The sequence below is a fragment of the Ceratotherium simum genome, chromosome 6 (genome assembly GCF_057802395.1).
Source record: "Ceratotherium simum simum isolate JZ-2026a chromosome 6, ASM5780239v1, whole genome shotgun sequence".
NCBI classification, from domain to species: Eukaryota; Metazoa; Chordata; class Mammalia; order Perissodactyla; family Rhinocerotidae; genus Ceratotherium; species Ceratotherium simum.
This window is the reverse complement of record NC_141905.1, coordinates 45,505,618-45,521,385: the sequence shown is the minus strand read 5'-3', so window position 1 is coordinate 45,521,385 and position 15,768 is coordinate 45,505,618. Positions and strand designations below refer to the sequence as shown.

General features: G+C 35.2%; 1 protein-coding gene across 7 annotated transcripts in view; it reads right to left on the bottom strand.

Annotated features, from left to right (window-relative positions):
- Positions 1 to 15,768, bottom strand: part of PCDH15 (protocadherin related 15) — a 1,681,754-nt gene that overhangs the window by 48,176 nt on the left and 1,617,810 nt on the right. For all 7 annotated transcript variants that reach the window (XM_087432193.1, XM_087432194.1, XM_087432195.1 and 4 more), the window contains one exon: positions 11,118 to 11,206. In XM_087432193.1, coding sequence (XP_087288319.1) covers positions 11,118 to 11,206 — 89 coding nt within the window. The remainder of the gene's footprint in view (positions 1 to 11,117; positions 11,207 to 15,768) is intronic.

Sequence of the window (15,768 nt, the reverse complement as noted above, 5' to 3'; positions counted from 1 at the left end):
CTAGAGCACCGATTTAATCCAGTTCAGCCAGGGCAGGCAGCCCACCCTAGAGACTGGCCCCACCCAACAACAAGCCCTCAGGCAACTTGTGGGCCTGCATAGATTGGTGACTGGATTCTCTGCAGCCTGGCAGCTGAGCCCACTTCAGTGAGGCAGAGCATGCACAAGGAGCAGGTGGGGAGTGTGGGGCGGTGGTGGAGTGTGTGGGGCTCCTGCCGAGAAGAGACTGGGTCCGCTTCAGGAGGTCGGGGCGCAAACACGGGGCAGGACTGTGTTGACTGTGTGTGTGGACATGTGGGTGGCAGGGCTTGTCAGCTGCAGAAGACTTGTGCTTCTCAAAGACCCACATAGGGGGTTTGGCCCACCTTCCAAAGTCTGAAACAATTGGGTGCTCCTGTGCCTGAGGCCAGCCCCACCCAGCTGCAATCCTCAGAGAGCTGACAAGAGACCTAAAGGCTGGAGGCTTATAGCAATTGTAAGCCCCTGAGCCTAACAACCTGCCATGCTGGGGGCCTACTCACTTAAAAGAAATTCTGCAACACAAATGTGATATTAGAACTTGCAGCCAACTGTGCTGGGGCTGCCCACACCTGATAAAGAGACTGAAGGGCCTACAATAACTACAAACAGCTGAGCATAACAGCAGCTGGCCAGGAGCATAACTGGGCCTCCCTGGGCGCCTAAAGGGAGAGCAAACAGGCCACAACAGAAGGACACATGTAGCCCACATAGGTGTCACCCCTGGAACATTGAGAATTGAGGGAAGCCTCCTAAGGCATCACTTACATAAAGTCACCTATCCAAGAGCAGGAGACGTAGCTGACCTACCTAATACGTAGACACAAGCACAGGGAAAGAGGCAAAATCAGGAGGCAAAGGAATACATTCCAAGTAAAGGAACAGGACAAAACCCCAGAAAAGGAACTAAGTGAAACAGAAATGAGCAACCTTCCTGACAGAGAGTTCAAACAAAGAGTGTTAAGGATGCTCACTGCTCTGGGGAGAAGAATAGATGAACTCAGTGAGAATGTCAACAAAGAAACGGAAGATATAAAAAAGAACCAATCAGAAATGAAGAATACAATACTGGAAATGAAAAATTCACTAGAGGGACTCAAAAGCAGAGTAGAGGATACAGAAGAACGGATCTGTGAGCTGGACAAAAGACTAGAAGAAATTACACAAGCTGAACAGGTAAAAGAGAAAAGAATTAAAAAGAGTGAGGACAGTCTAAGGGACCTCTGGGACAACATCAAGCGCACTAACATCCGTGTTATAGGTGTCCCGGAAGGAGAAGAGCGAGACAAGGGGGCAGAGAATCTATTTCAAGAAATAATAGATGAAAACTTCCCTAACCTAAGGAAGGAAACAGACATCCAGGTACAGGAAGCACAGAGAGCCCCAAACAAGATAAACCCAAAGAGGCCCACACCAAGACACATCATAATCAAAATGTCCAGAATTAAAGATAAAGAGAGAATCCTAAAAGCCGCAAGAGAAAGTCAAGTTACATACAAAGGAAACCCCATAAGGCTATCAGCTGACTTCTCAGCAGAAACCTTACAGGCTAGAAGAGAGTGGCACGATATATTTAGAGTGCTAAAAGGAAAAAACTTACAGCCAAGAATACTCTACCCAGCAAGGTTATCATTCAAAATGGAAGGAGAGGGCAAAAATTTCCCAGACAAGCAAAACTTAAAGGAGTTTGTCACCAAGAAACCAGTGCTACAAGAAATGTTAAAGGGACTGATTTAAGGGGAAAAGAGAAGACCACAAATAGGAAAAATTATCTATTTCCATGATAAGAGGGTAATGGATACAAATGCACAAAAAAGAGGTTAGATTTGATATCAAAAACATAAAATGATGGAGGAGGGGATTTAAAGAGTAGAGCTTTCAGACAGAGGTCAAACTAAAGAGACCATCAATTCTGTATAGAAGAAGAAAGGAACAGAGAAGGACTACTAAAACACTGAGAAAAAAAAGTTAAAAAATGGCAGTAAGTACATACTTATCAATAGCTACTTTAAACGTCAAAGGACTAAATGCTCCAATTAAAAGGCATAGGGTGGCTGACTGGATAAAAAAACAAGACCCATATATATGCTGCATACAAGAGACACACTTCCGACCTAAAGACACTCACAAACTGAAAGTGAAGGGATGGAAAAAGATACTCCAAGCAAATGGCAATGAAAAGAAAGCTGGGGTAGCAGTACTCATATCAGACAAAATAGACTTTAAAACAAAAACTGTAAAAAGAGACAAAGAAGGGCATTACATAACGACCAAGGGAACAATCCAACAAGAGGATATAACACTTGTAAATATCTACGCACCCAATGTAGGTGCACCTAAATATATAAAGCAATTATTAACAGGCATAAAAACAGAAATAGACAGTAACACAATAATAGTGGGGGACTTGAACACTCCACTTACACCAATGGATAGATCATCCAAACAGAAGATCAATAAGGAAACATTGGCCTTAAATGACACACTAGAACAGATGGACCTAGTAGATATATACAGAGCCTTCCATCCAAAAACCGAAGAATACACGTTCTTTTCAAATGCACGTGGAACATTCTCCGGGATTTATCACATATTAGGCCACAAAACAAGCCTCCATAAATTTAAGAAGGTTGAAATAATACCAAGCATCTTTTCTGACCACAACGGTATGAAACTAGAAATCAACTATGGGAAGAAAATCAGAAAAGCCACAAATACGTGGAGATTAAACAAAATGCTACTGAACAACGACTGGGTCAATGAAGAAATCAAAGAAGAAATCAAAAAATACCTGGAGACAAATGAAAATGAAAATACGACATGCCAGAATTTATGGGATACAGCAAAAGCGATTCTAAGAGGGAAGTTTATAGCAGTAAAGGGCTATCTCAACAAACAAGAATAATCTCAAATAAACAATCTAACAATGCACCTAAAGGAACTGGAAAAAGAAGAACAAACCAAGCCCCAAATCAGTAGAAGAAGGGAAATAATAAAAATCAGAGCAGAAATAAATGAAATAGAGACCAAAAAAAAAACAATAGAAAAAATTAAGAAAACCAAGAGCTGGTTCTTTGAAAAGATACGCAAAATTGACAAACCTTTAGCTAGACTCACCAAGAAAAAAAGAGAGAAGGCACAAATAAGTAAAATCAGAAATGAAAGAGGAGAAATTACAACAGACACCTCAGAGATACAAAAGATTATAAGAGAATACTATGAAAAGCTATATGCCAACCAATTAGACAATCTGGAAGAAATGGATAAATTCTTAGAATCATACAGCCTTCCAAAACTGGATCAAGAAGAAGTAGACAATTTGAATAGATCGATCACCAGTAAGGAGATCGAAACAGTAATCAAAAACCTCCCCAAAAATAAAAGTCCAGGATCAGACGGCTTCCCTGGTGAATTCTACCAAACATTCAAAGAAGACTTAATACCTACCCTTCTCAAACACTTCCAAAAAATTGAGGAGGGGGGGAAGCTCCCTAACTCATTCTACGAAGGCAACATTATCCTGATACCAAAACCAGGCAAGGACAACACAAAAAAAGAAAATCAAAGGCCAATATCACTGATGAACATCAATGCAAAAATCCTCAACAAAATACTAGCAAATCGCATACAACAACACGTTAAAAAGATTATACACCAAGATCAAGTGGGATTTACTCCAGGTATGCAGGGATGGCTTAACATTCGCAAATCAATCAACGTGATACACCACATTAATAAAATGAATAATAAAAATCACATGATCATCTCAATAGATGCAGAGAAAGCATTTGACAAGTTACAGCATCCATTTATGATAAAAACTCTGAATAAAATGGGGATAGAAGGAAAGTACCTCAACATAATAAAGGCCATATATGACAAACCCACAGCTAATATCATCCTCATTGGTGAAAAACCGAAAGCTATCCCTCTAAGAATAGGAACCAGACAAGGATGCCCACTCTCACCACTCCTATTTAACATAGTACTGGAAGTCCTAGCCAGAGCAATCAGGCAAGAGAAAGAAATAAAAGGGATCCAAATTGGAAAGGAAGAAGTGAAACTGTCACTATTTGGAGATGACATGATTTTATATATAGAAAACCCTAAAGAATCCACCAGAAAACTTTTAGAAGTAATAAACGAATACAGTAAAGTTGCAGGATACAAAATCATCATATAAAAATCAGTTGCCTTTCTATACACTAACAACGAAGTAGCAGAAAGAGAAATTAAGAATACCATCCCATGTACAATTGAAACAAAAAGAATAAAATTCCTAGGAATAAATGTAACCAAAGAGGTGAAAGAGCTGTACAGGGAAAACTATAAAACGTTGCTGAAAGAAATTGAAGAAGATGTAAAGAAATAGAAAGATATTCCGTGCTCTTGGATTGGAAGAATTAACATAGTTAAGATGTCCATACTTCCTAAAGCAATCTATAGATTCAATGCTATCCCTATCAAAGTTCCAACATTTTTCACAGAAATAGAACAAAGAATCCTAAAATTCATATGGAACAACAAAAGACCTGGAATAGCTAAAGGAATCCTGAGAAAAAAGAACAAAGCTGGTGGTATCACACTCCCTGATTTCAAAATATACTACAAAGCTATAGTAACCAAAACAGCATGGTACTGGCACAAAAACAGACACACAGATCAATAGATATAGAATTGATAAGGAATAGAATCGAAATCCCAGAAATAAACCCACACATCTATGGACAGCTAATCTTTGACAAAGGAGCCAAGAACATACAATGGGGAAAAGAAAGTCTCTTCAACAAATGGTGTTGGGAAAACTGGATAGCCACATGCAAAAAAATGAAAGTAGACCCTTACCTTACACCATACACAAAAATTAACTCCAAATGGATTAAAGACTTGAATGTAAGACCTGAAACTATGAAACTTCTAGAACAAAACACAGGCAGTACGCTCTTCGACATCCGTCATAGAAACGTATTTTCAAGTACCATGTCTGTCCGGGCAAGAGAAACAATAGAAAAAATAAACAAATGGGACTACATCAAACTAAAAAGCTTCTGCACAGCAAAGGAAACCATCAACAAAACGAAAAGACAACCTAACAATTGGGAGAAGATATTTGCAAACCATACATCTGATAAGGGCTTAATCTCCAAAATATATAAAGAACTCATGCATCTCAACAACAAAAAAACTACCAACCCAATTAAAAAATGGGCCAAAGACCTGAACAGACATTTCTCCAAAGAAGATATACAGATGGCCAACAGACACATGAATAGATGTTCAAAATCATTAACTATCAGGGAAATGCAAATCAAAACTACAATGAGATATCACCTCACGCCCGTCAGAATGGCTATAGTTAACAAGACAGGAAACAACATATGTTGGAGAGAATGTGGAGAGAGGGGAACTCTCATACACTGCTGGTGGGTGTGCAAACTGATGCAGCCACTATGGAAAACAGTATGGAGATTCTTCAAAAAATCAAGGATAGAACTACCATATGATCCAGCTATTCCACTGCTGGGTATTTATCCAAAGAACTTGAAAACACCAACGCGTAAAGATACATGCACCCCTGTGTTCATTGCAGCGTTATTCACAATAGCCAAGACTTAGAAGCAAGCTAAGTGCTCATCAAGGGACGAATGGATAAAGAAGCTGTGGTATATATACACAATGGAATACTACTCAGCCATAAGAAACGATGAAATCCAGCCATTTGTGACAACATGGATGGACATTGAGGGTATAATGCAAAATGAAATAAGTCAGAGGGAGAAGGTCAAATGCCATATGATTTCCTTCGTTAAGTAGTAGGTAATAACAACAATAAACAAACACATAGAGACAGAGATTGGATTGGTGGTTACCAGAGGGGAAGGGGGGAGGGAGGAGGGCGAAGGGGATAATTTGGCACATGTGTGTGGTGATGGGTTGTAATTAGTATTTGTGTGGTGAACATCATGTAATCTATGCAGAAATAGAAGTATAATGATGTACACCTGAAATTTATACAATGTTATAAACCAAAGTTACTGCAATAAACAAAAAATTAAAAAAAAACAGATTTAATTGGAAAATAAACTACTGCTATGGAAGTGCAAAAAAAAAAAAAGAATCAATAGGCGTTGCAGATGGCCGGTCGGATATGCAATACAGGCTTTCCTGATATCCTGAACTTATTTCCTCCGTTAATATAGACCTGTAGAGACTCGACCCAGACGACACCTCAGTAATGTTCCAGGTATCACAGAACATATTGTTCACAACATTAGGAGTTATCCTTTCTATGATGTCCCAGAGGATAAAAACATTTTCAGCCAATTTGGCGTTTGACTCAGAAATAATGCCTCCTTTCCACCAGAAGTGGTTTTGTTTTTTGAATTTTGTAACTGATTCTGTTCTTTTTCTTTTGTTCATTTGTTTGCTTGTTTCACTTTGGCCCTGATGAAATGATGAAAACCAAGTTTGTGTTTACTCTCCAGTGACTCTGCAGGGCTTCATAGTATCTCAACTGCTAGTCTCACTCTGACTCTTTCTGTAGTTTCTTCCTCTTCTGTTTGCTTTATTTTTCTGACTCATGTTAAACATATTTTACATTGTTTCATTGTATGAATCATTGTATCCTGGCTTAAATTCTCTTTGAATAAAGTGGAACATCAAAAAAGAATTAAATTTAGCCTCTAATACAGCTTAGACATAAATGAAAGTATCTAAAATACCATTTCTTTTGCTGCTGATACAAATGGAAATTTCTTATATAAACATGTGGTTGAATTTATTTCTCATGTTAAAAAGACAGCAGCCCAGACAGAGGTAAATTGTGTATAAATTGGAGAAAGTTAAGAGAAGAACCATAAATATGATCAAGAGAATAGAGGAATTCGCTCTTGGTGATCAGATATCTGAATTGAGTGGCTGCACAAGGAAATGATATATTCACCTTGTACCATGGGTTGGGACGAATTACAAAATATAATAAGATGTTCTATTTGGCAAAAATTCTGGACCATAAAAACATAAAAGAATATGATAGAAAGAAGAAGTTTGAGCGAAATAAATGTCCGCTATGTATTTTGGAAATCTTTATAAAGCAATGATGATTCAAATGTTTTAATGGAACCCTATATCATGACCTTATTTTTACACTGCAACTGCTTTCATGTAATTTTCTATTTGGTGCAAGCAAAACCTCTAAAATATAAAGTGAACTTAATGACGTGATATTGGGGAAAAGTAAAACAGAGATTATAACACTCTATCTTTTTGTGCTTCTCTCTCCAATTTCTCCAACTGTGTTTCCAAAGATTTTTTCAATGAAAAGATAAGTGTAATAGGAGGCTAGAAAATGCCTTCTTCCCTCTTTTTGTTAATGGATTTCACATTTGGAACATGAATAACCACTTCCCTTTCAAATCACAGGATAGAATATACCTGTATATATTAACCTTTTCCTCCATCAAATGCTAATAAATATTTATTCAAATTCTTCTAAAATAGGTAGCACTAATCATAAGTTAAAATAAGAATATTAAAGCCAATATATGGGTACCTTCGTTATAATTGTCTCTTATGAAATAAATTGATTTTTCTTTTCCACAATCTATCTCAATCTATTCTCCAACTTGCTATTTTCTTAAATAGAATACTGGCTCCAATACTACTTTATTTTTTAATGCTGGTACTATTCTCACAGGGTAAACACAGGCAATGTAAGAATGTCTCTACCTGCTTGAAAACTAAAAAAATAGTGTTTTCCATTAAAATATATTTTCAGTTAAGGAAGATTCTACTTATCTCTTCTTGAAAATAACAGCAATAGTTCAAATATTTCAAACATTATTTTTTAAGTAAAAGCAAAATTAAAATGTCCTCAATGGAATTATAGGAAGTATTTTGTTTGTTTATTTTTGGCATTAGTTAATTCTCTAAGTACAAAATAACAAAAGTAATAAAAAAAATTCACTAGAGCTGTTTAAGCCAATTCCAAAGGAGTGGGGAGTAATAATCATTATCATCACTTTGGCAGCTAACATTTACTATGAGCATTCTATTTTTCGGGCACTGGCTCTTAGCCATCAAAGAATACTAACTCCCCTTGCAAAACCTTCCCCATTGTAAAATAGATATATTAGATCCTTAAATTTTTCTTTCATCAACTCTCCCAGTTTGTACTGATTTCATGCTTACCAAGGAAACTTTAGATTATGATCAGGCCTCATATATGGGTCTGCCTAAAGGAAAAAATAAAAGTGATGATCATATGGAATTCAAGTTGTCCACTTCATAGGATAAGGATGTCTCATGGGAAATATAGAAAATGGCTTTGATGTTGATGTGACTTGTCACCTAAGAATGTCTATGGGAAATGAATGTGCTGGTTAGTCTGGTCACTGGCACAATAAATTCTTATTTTTAATTAACAAATTGGCACTCTGCTGCCTACCTCAATTACGTGTGTATTTTTATTATTCAACCCTGGACACTAAGAGTGAGGGTTTGGGGCTTCATGGTGCTGAATCAGGTCTAACAGTCCTTATCACTACCATTTCCATCTACTAAAGTAGCTTTTAAAAAGGGATCAGAAAGGCTACATACTGTATGATTCCAATTTTATGACATTCAGGAAAAGGTAAAACTACAGAGACAGTAAAAAGATCAAGGGTTGGTGGGGAAGGAAGGGATGAATAGGTCGAGCACAAATGAATTTTGGAGCCGTGAAACTACTCTGAATAATACTATAATGATGGATATATGTCATTACCATACATATGGTACAACACCAAGAGTGAAACCCTAATGTAAATTATGGACTTTTAGGTGATTGTGATGTGTCAATGTAGGTTTATCGATTATAACAAATGTGCCACTCTGGTGCAACAAGTTGATAGCGAGAGAAGTTATGTGTGTTGGGAAGAAAGGGGTATAAGGGAATTCTCCATATCTTTTGCTCAATTTTTCTGGGAACATAAAACTGCTCTAAAGGATAAGTCCATTTTTTAAAAAGGGATTAGAAATTTTTGTGCTTAAGAATCTGTAAATTAACATAGATTTTTAAAAACCTACAAAAATGAATCAAGCATGTGTCCGCTATGCTTACTGCACTGGCAAATTTATATTTAATTCTATCAAAAGTAACACAAGATTGACATCCTTATTTTAATTCTCAAGATGAGGAAGTATGGCCTTAAATGTTAAATATCTTGCCCAGAGGTCATGCAACTATAATAGGATTCAAACTTGTCTGTCTGAATCCATAACCTGAGCTCCATTACTAAACTATGCTCTTTGAATAGAATGTGCAAAAACCCTGGCATCTCTCTGCTTTACCCTACTGACTTTGGGTCACTAACCTCATTTATATAGAATATCTATTATTCATTGAATGTTCATAATTTCCATTGTCTGACACGGCTTATATTATTTAGTTCTCACAACAATCCTATGACATAAGTTTTATTAGCTCTTGTCAACAAATGGTGAAACTGAGTCTGGGAAAGTTTAAATTATTTGCCCAAGCTCATGTTTCAAAACCAATGTTACATGGAGTCAAACTCCTTTCACAGCCACATATTTCTCTCAAGACTTGAAAGGTGCCCGATTTTTCTCACTCATATCTTCATACCCACTTAAGAGGAACAAATCATATAAATTACTGTGAAATTATACTTTAATGTTGCCATTTTTTTCAGTTTTCATAAATTTTGTCATATTATGCAGTAAAGGGCATCATGATTTGCTAGTACAAAATTTTCATTCAATAAAATGCATTGAGTGCCTACTATATAAATGGAATTATAGCAGTGAAAAATAGATTTCCTAGCTTCACGGAGGTTATATTCTAGTTGGAAATCGACACATAATAAAAATATTAGATAATGCTTTGAAGAAAAATAAAGCAGAATAAAGGTTTAGAGGTTGAAGAGAGCATCGTCTCTTTCGGATACTGCAATCAGAGAAAGTCTGCCTCCACAGATGACATTAAAGCAGCTAAGAGACAGGCATAATTCTAATGTTTTTCAGGTGTAATCAGCTATTATTTTGATTAAGGTTAAGTATATAATCTATTTTTGCAGAAGTAAACAAGACACTCTATGACTGATATTCTATGCATAAATGTTGATAATCACTTCCTCCATAGGGCATTTTATGTGACACCCAAAGGTTAAATTTGTGAAATATCAAGAAATAATTGTTACAAAGTAATACACTTTTATTACAGGAGAATCACCCTTGCCTTTAATCAGTGCCTATTGTATTTTGACACAAAATTACTAAAAGGTTAGCTATCTGATTATCTGAAGCTTCTTCTGGTAACTTATAAGTGGAAGATATTTTGCTAGAGGCAAATTGACAGTGATAATTGATATTTGTCAACCTGAACTCAATAGAAGACACAGAGTAACAAATAAATACCAATATAAAAATTATGAAATGATGGCAAGCTAAGTTAGAGTAGTTAAGAGTGAAATAGTAAAGACATTCTGATAATCCTTGATAGCATTTAGAGTGTTAGAGAACTGCAGCTTGATAAATAATCACAACTTTGTCTGAGTCAACAATAACGTGCAGCCATGTTCAGTGTACACTGTTCAAAAGGCAGAGTGGCATGGCACATATTTTAGAATAATTAAAATATATATTGTTTAAAATGAGTCATCTCAGTTTTTAAAAAAATAAGCTTTAGCCATCTAGACACATCACTTTGAGAAATAGCATTCCCTGGACTAGCTGGATTGCTGAGATAATGAATTTTTGAATAATTTGGGGCCACAAAATCAAGATATATACCCAAATAATGATCATTATGATTTATTTCTTATATGCTGCATTTAGATGTTATGTTGATGCATCAATCAAAGCATTCTGAATAATAAGATCTCATATCTAATCTTCATTCCTATTTGAAGGTACTCTCAGAATCCTCACTTATTTCAGATGAAGCTACCTAGTTTAGGAAAAGAGTAAACTAAATTATTTTTAAGACAGTGTTTTAAAATATATGTTTAATCTTAACATTGCAATGATTAAAATGACCTAACCCAATAAAAATTACAGCCATAAGAAAATAAATATATAAATAGACAGAAATCCATTACTCTGTAAGATCTTCTATCTTTTTTTCCACTAGAGTAGGGGGCACATTAGAAACAATGACTTGCATATCCAGCTGATTGACCACAGAGACCTGAAAGAAGAAAAAACAGAATTCATTTGGCTTTTACTTATTAGCATATAATCAAAAAATAACATTTTTATTTCTTCTCTACTATGTATAGACACAGTGGTTTTCTATCTCTAAATTTAGGAATAAATGATATTTTTAGTCACACAATGTCCACTATATGTTGGGGCAGGCTGAGAACGGTAGACTATTTGTTATTCCTTTAGAAGTTACAAAATTCTAAGTGACTTCAACTGCTGTTGCTTTTGTGTTTGTTTGTTTTCCTGGTTATTTACTAAGGCGTGGAAGAAGGTATTTTTGTTTGTTTTTTGATTGGGTTAAGAACACTCAGGAAAATAGAAAACCTAGCTTTTAGATTTTATAAATCTCAGGAGATCATTTATTCATTGTGTCTAAGAATCTGGGACATGACTATTTGGAATAATTCATTCTGTGAGATCATCATATATAGTTTTCATGTCTGCTTTAACCAATTTTATGTTTGTGTAGATAAAAAGATATATACATGCAAACTTACATGTGGGGCTAAGATGAGCTAATTTATGACTCTGTCCTATTAATTTAACATTTACAGAGTTCCTTTCATGTTCTTATTTAGAAAAATGGAAGAAAAATAATAGCATTTATCTGCTTACAATGTATCATTTACTTTTTTCCTCAATATTCTACAGGCTTTAACTTATTTAATTCTAACAACCACCATATCAGGTGGTTATGGATATCATTCCAAGTTTTAAATAAGAAAACTAATAAAACAGACATTGAATAACTTGGACCCGATTAAGTGCAGGCTGTCTGACTCCAGAACATGTGCTCTTTCCTATTACCCAATACTGTTATAAAAAATGTAAAGTCAAATCATATATTGTCCCGCACATACATTACACAGTATTAAAATTGTGAAAATGCGTATGCACCAGGACCATGAATTGAATATTCTGGACTAGGTATATTTAGCACCATATATCTGAATATAATTTATACTAGGGAATAATTTCATGTTGACATGTATTTTTGATATAAGTTTCACATTTTCTACATGTAGTTGCCCACAGGTGTCACAAACTCCAATGTCTTCAGGGCACGCTGGTAACCTAAATGAGTGAAGTAGCCAAAAGTATGAAATGATAGGGAGAAGTGGAAGTGTGACAAACCAGAGAGCATACGACTCATCTGAAGAGGTCAGCTACTACTCATCTCTAGTGCATATTGCCGTGTGGGAAAACAGGTCCAGATTTGCTGGATCTTTCCATTTTTCAGGAGAAAAAGAAATCTAAAATATTAAGCGAAATATTTACAACTAGTTAGAGATCTTTCAAACCATTGCGTGAACCTAATAATTCATGTCCACAGACTATATGAAGCCAAGGATCTGTCTCATTACCACCTATGAGCACGCAGTTAACATTGGCAGTTCCAACTAGTACCCCTAATTCATTATAGGCATCTGGGATCAGATGTTTAAATTTCCCATGAACATGTGGAGGAATCTTGAGTGTGTCTTCAAAAAAAATGTCTAACTTCGTTAGAAAAAAAGATTATCACAGTTTTTGTGTAACTTTGTCTGTTCTTATTGGTCCTGAGTAAAAAGAGACAGAAGTTACATAGAAGTATTTTTTGATTTAATTTTTTTTTTTTAGTTTTTAGTAGTAAAAAAACATGGTAAAAATCTCTAGAAATATATACAGGAGACTTGTAAAATTGTGTTTTCTCCCTTCCTTCCGTCTTTCCTCCCGTCCTTTTTTCCCTCCTTCCCTCCCTCTCTTTTTTCTTTCTGTTCTTTTTCCTTCCTTATCTTTTTTTCCTTTCTTTCATCATTGGACTAGGGAAGATAAAAAAAAAAGCAAACGGCCTGGAACAAATAGTAATCATGGAGTGTTATCTCAGCAAGAATAGATTTCTCAACCTCCTTTGTAGCTCGGTGGAACCATATGATGGAGTTCTAACCAAGTCAAGTTAGTGGAAAGGAAGAAATGAATATTCTTAAGTCTGTCCCATATGGGAACCTCCCCTTTCTTTCCCAATCTCTACTTGAATAAAGAAGCCATAGAAAAAGGGCAAAGACAGACAATGGAACGAAATTGAGTCCCTGAATCTCCATTTGCAGGAGAGCTGTTAAGATCACCACCCAACCATGTACACTCTCATTGCTGTGTCATATGAGAGAAAAATAAAATTTATTAGTTTAAACCACTGAAATTTTAAAGTTTTTTGTTACATAGTCAGCCTACCATGACAAACACCCAGGGATATATTACACGTGGCTGTTAGATTCTTATTAATTGTAGGGCACTGAAAAACTAGAATGTTAGTTATATGTGGTGCAGGGAAATGGTACAATTTTCCTTTGTATAAATACGTTCTGAGTTTTGAAAGCTAATTTACAAGTAAATTTTTGGAATGCAGTCAATTCATGTGCTAGGGACTCTATTGGGAAGCAAAATTGGCCTTGGAGATATAAGGAACTCTATCATTTGCCTTCTTTTTTTTTTTTTTTTTTTGGTGAGGAAGATTTGCTCTGAGCTAACATCTGTTGCCAATCTTCCTCTTTTTTGCTTGAGGAAGACTAGCCCTGAACTAACATCTGTGCCAAGCTTCCTCTATTTTGCATGTGGGTCACTGCCATAGCATGACTTGACCAGTGGTGTAGGTCTGTGCCTGGGATCCAAGCCCAAAACCCAGGCTGCAAAAGTGGAACACGTCAGACTCAACCACTACGCCATGGGGCCAGCCGCTATCATTTGCCTTTTAAGGACAGTCAGCACTTTCTCTTTATTCAGAAGGATATTTTACTTACTTAAAGGGAATTTTTTTTTGTTAGTGAGCTTGGAAGCTAAATTCTGACTGAATAAACAAAACGAATACATATATTAAGCTTACAATTTACCAAAAGATTTTATGATCTTAATAATTTTTGAAAACATACGTTTGTATGTTTTGTATTCTTAAGATTAAAAAAACAGATATTTCTAATTCTGATAAAATAACAAAAGTCAGACTGCATTTAACTCCAAAAGTGGTTGTCTCAGACTTACCTATAAATACTTACTTCTAAAATTTTAAATCTCCTTAACGTACTGACATATGATTTATGTAGAACACACAAATCTTGACTGTGCAAATGAAGAGAATAAGCTATTATAGTTTATATTTTGACCTTTCAAAGAAATCCTACACCCCCAAATTGTTGGTTTCTTCTATCGTCTATTGCAAAAATATTTATATGTTTAAGATTACTAGATTTTATTTATGTTACTTTTCTAGTATAGCCTTTTGCAAGTATTTTCAGAAATATGTGTCTATTATACCAAATATTAAAAAATTCTACTTAAAAGTTGCTTAATTTAATTTTTTAGGCATTGATTACTAATGAAAGCTTTTCTAAAAAAATATTTCTATCATTGTTGGGATTGATCTTTGTAATGGATTAAAATTATTATGTATGGTCAAAAAGAAAGAGTATTAATATTTGTGAACCACAAAATTCCAAAAACAGAGGTTGCCAGATTACATATTTTATTATTTCTAAGTCCTTTTAATTCTTCCTCATAAACCTCTTATCATTCCTTTTTTCCCATTCTTTCTCATATAGTTTAGATGGTGCCATCCAACAGAAGTATAGTATGAGGCACAAATACATGCCAGATGTGTAATTTTAAATTTTCTAATAATCACAATAGAAAGATAAAAAATAGTGAAATTAATTTAATAATACATTTAACCCAATATATTCAATATATTATCATTTCAACATGTAATCAATATAAAACAACTTATTAAGGAGATGTTTTACATTTTTTTCATACTAAGTCTTTGAAATCCACTGTGTGTTTTACAGGTCAACGCAACCTAGTCACATCTCAAGTGCTCAGTAGCCACATACATCAAATAACTAACATATTGGACAGTGAAGTTCTCACAATTTCTTGCTTGGACTGGTCACTGTTTCTCTTAACTGGTCTCTGTTGTAATCTCACTTTTCTTGAAAAGGAAGAGGTATCTTAATAGTCTTTTTTAGATAATTGTGTATATTTTTCTTTGGTACTACACCAAAACTCAAGTGGTAGTTTCTTCAAGGCTAGTTTCTATGTGAAATCTAAAACCACGTCCAGTTACACTAAAACTCATTTATCTGTCTTGCACTTTGAACGAATCTTTTACCCACGAATGATTTTTTTAACATCTTGCACTGGTCATTTTGGAAAATATTGGTTCACTGAATAATGAAAATTTTTTAAAAGTTGACACATTTCATAACAATATCAAGAAAAAAAATCACATTCTTTAATATGAACACTGATCTCATCAGAAAAGTCTGTAAGTAATGGGAAGCTGTCATACTCACAGTCGTGAATACAAGCTCTCCAATATTCTAATTTGTGCTTGAAGGCTTGAATGTTACCACTAGCAACAGATACTGTCAGTTGTTTTCCTTGAATTGACAGTCTCAGTTCATTCATTTTGGGTATATGCCTATCAAATATTCAAGACTGAATAAACATATTTTTATCTCTAAGTTCTTTTTTCAAATAAAAAAAGCTATTCCTTGAAATAAGCAGCTAACT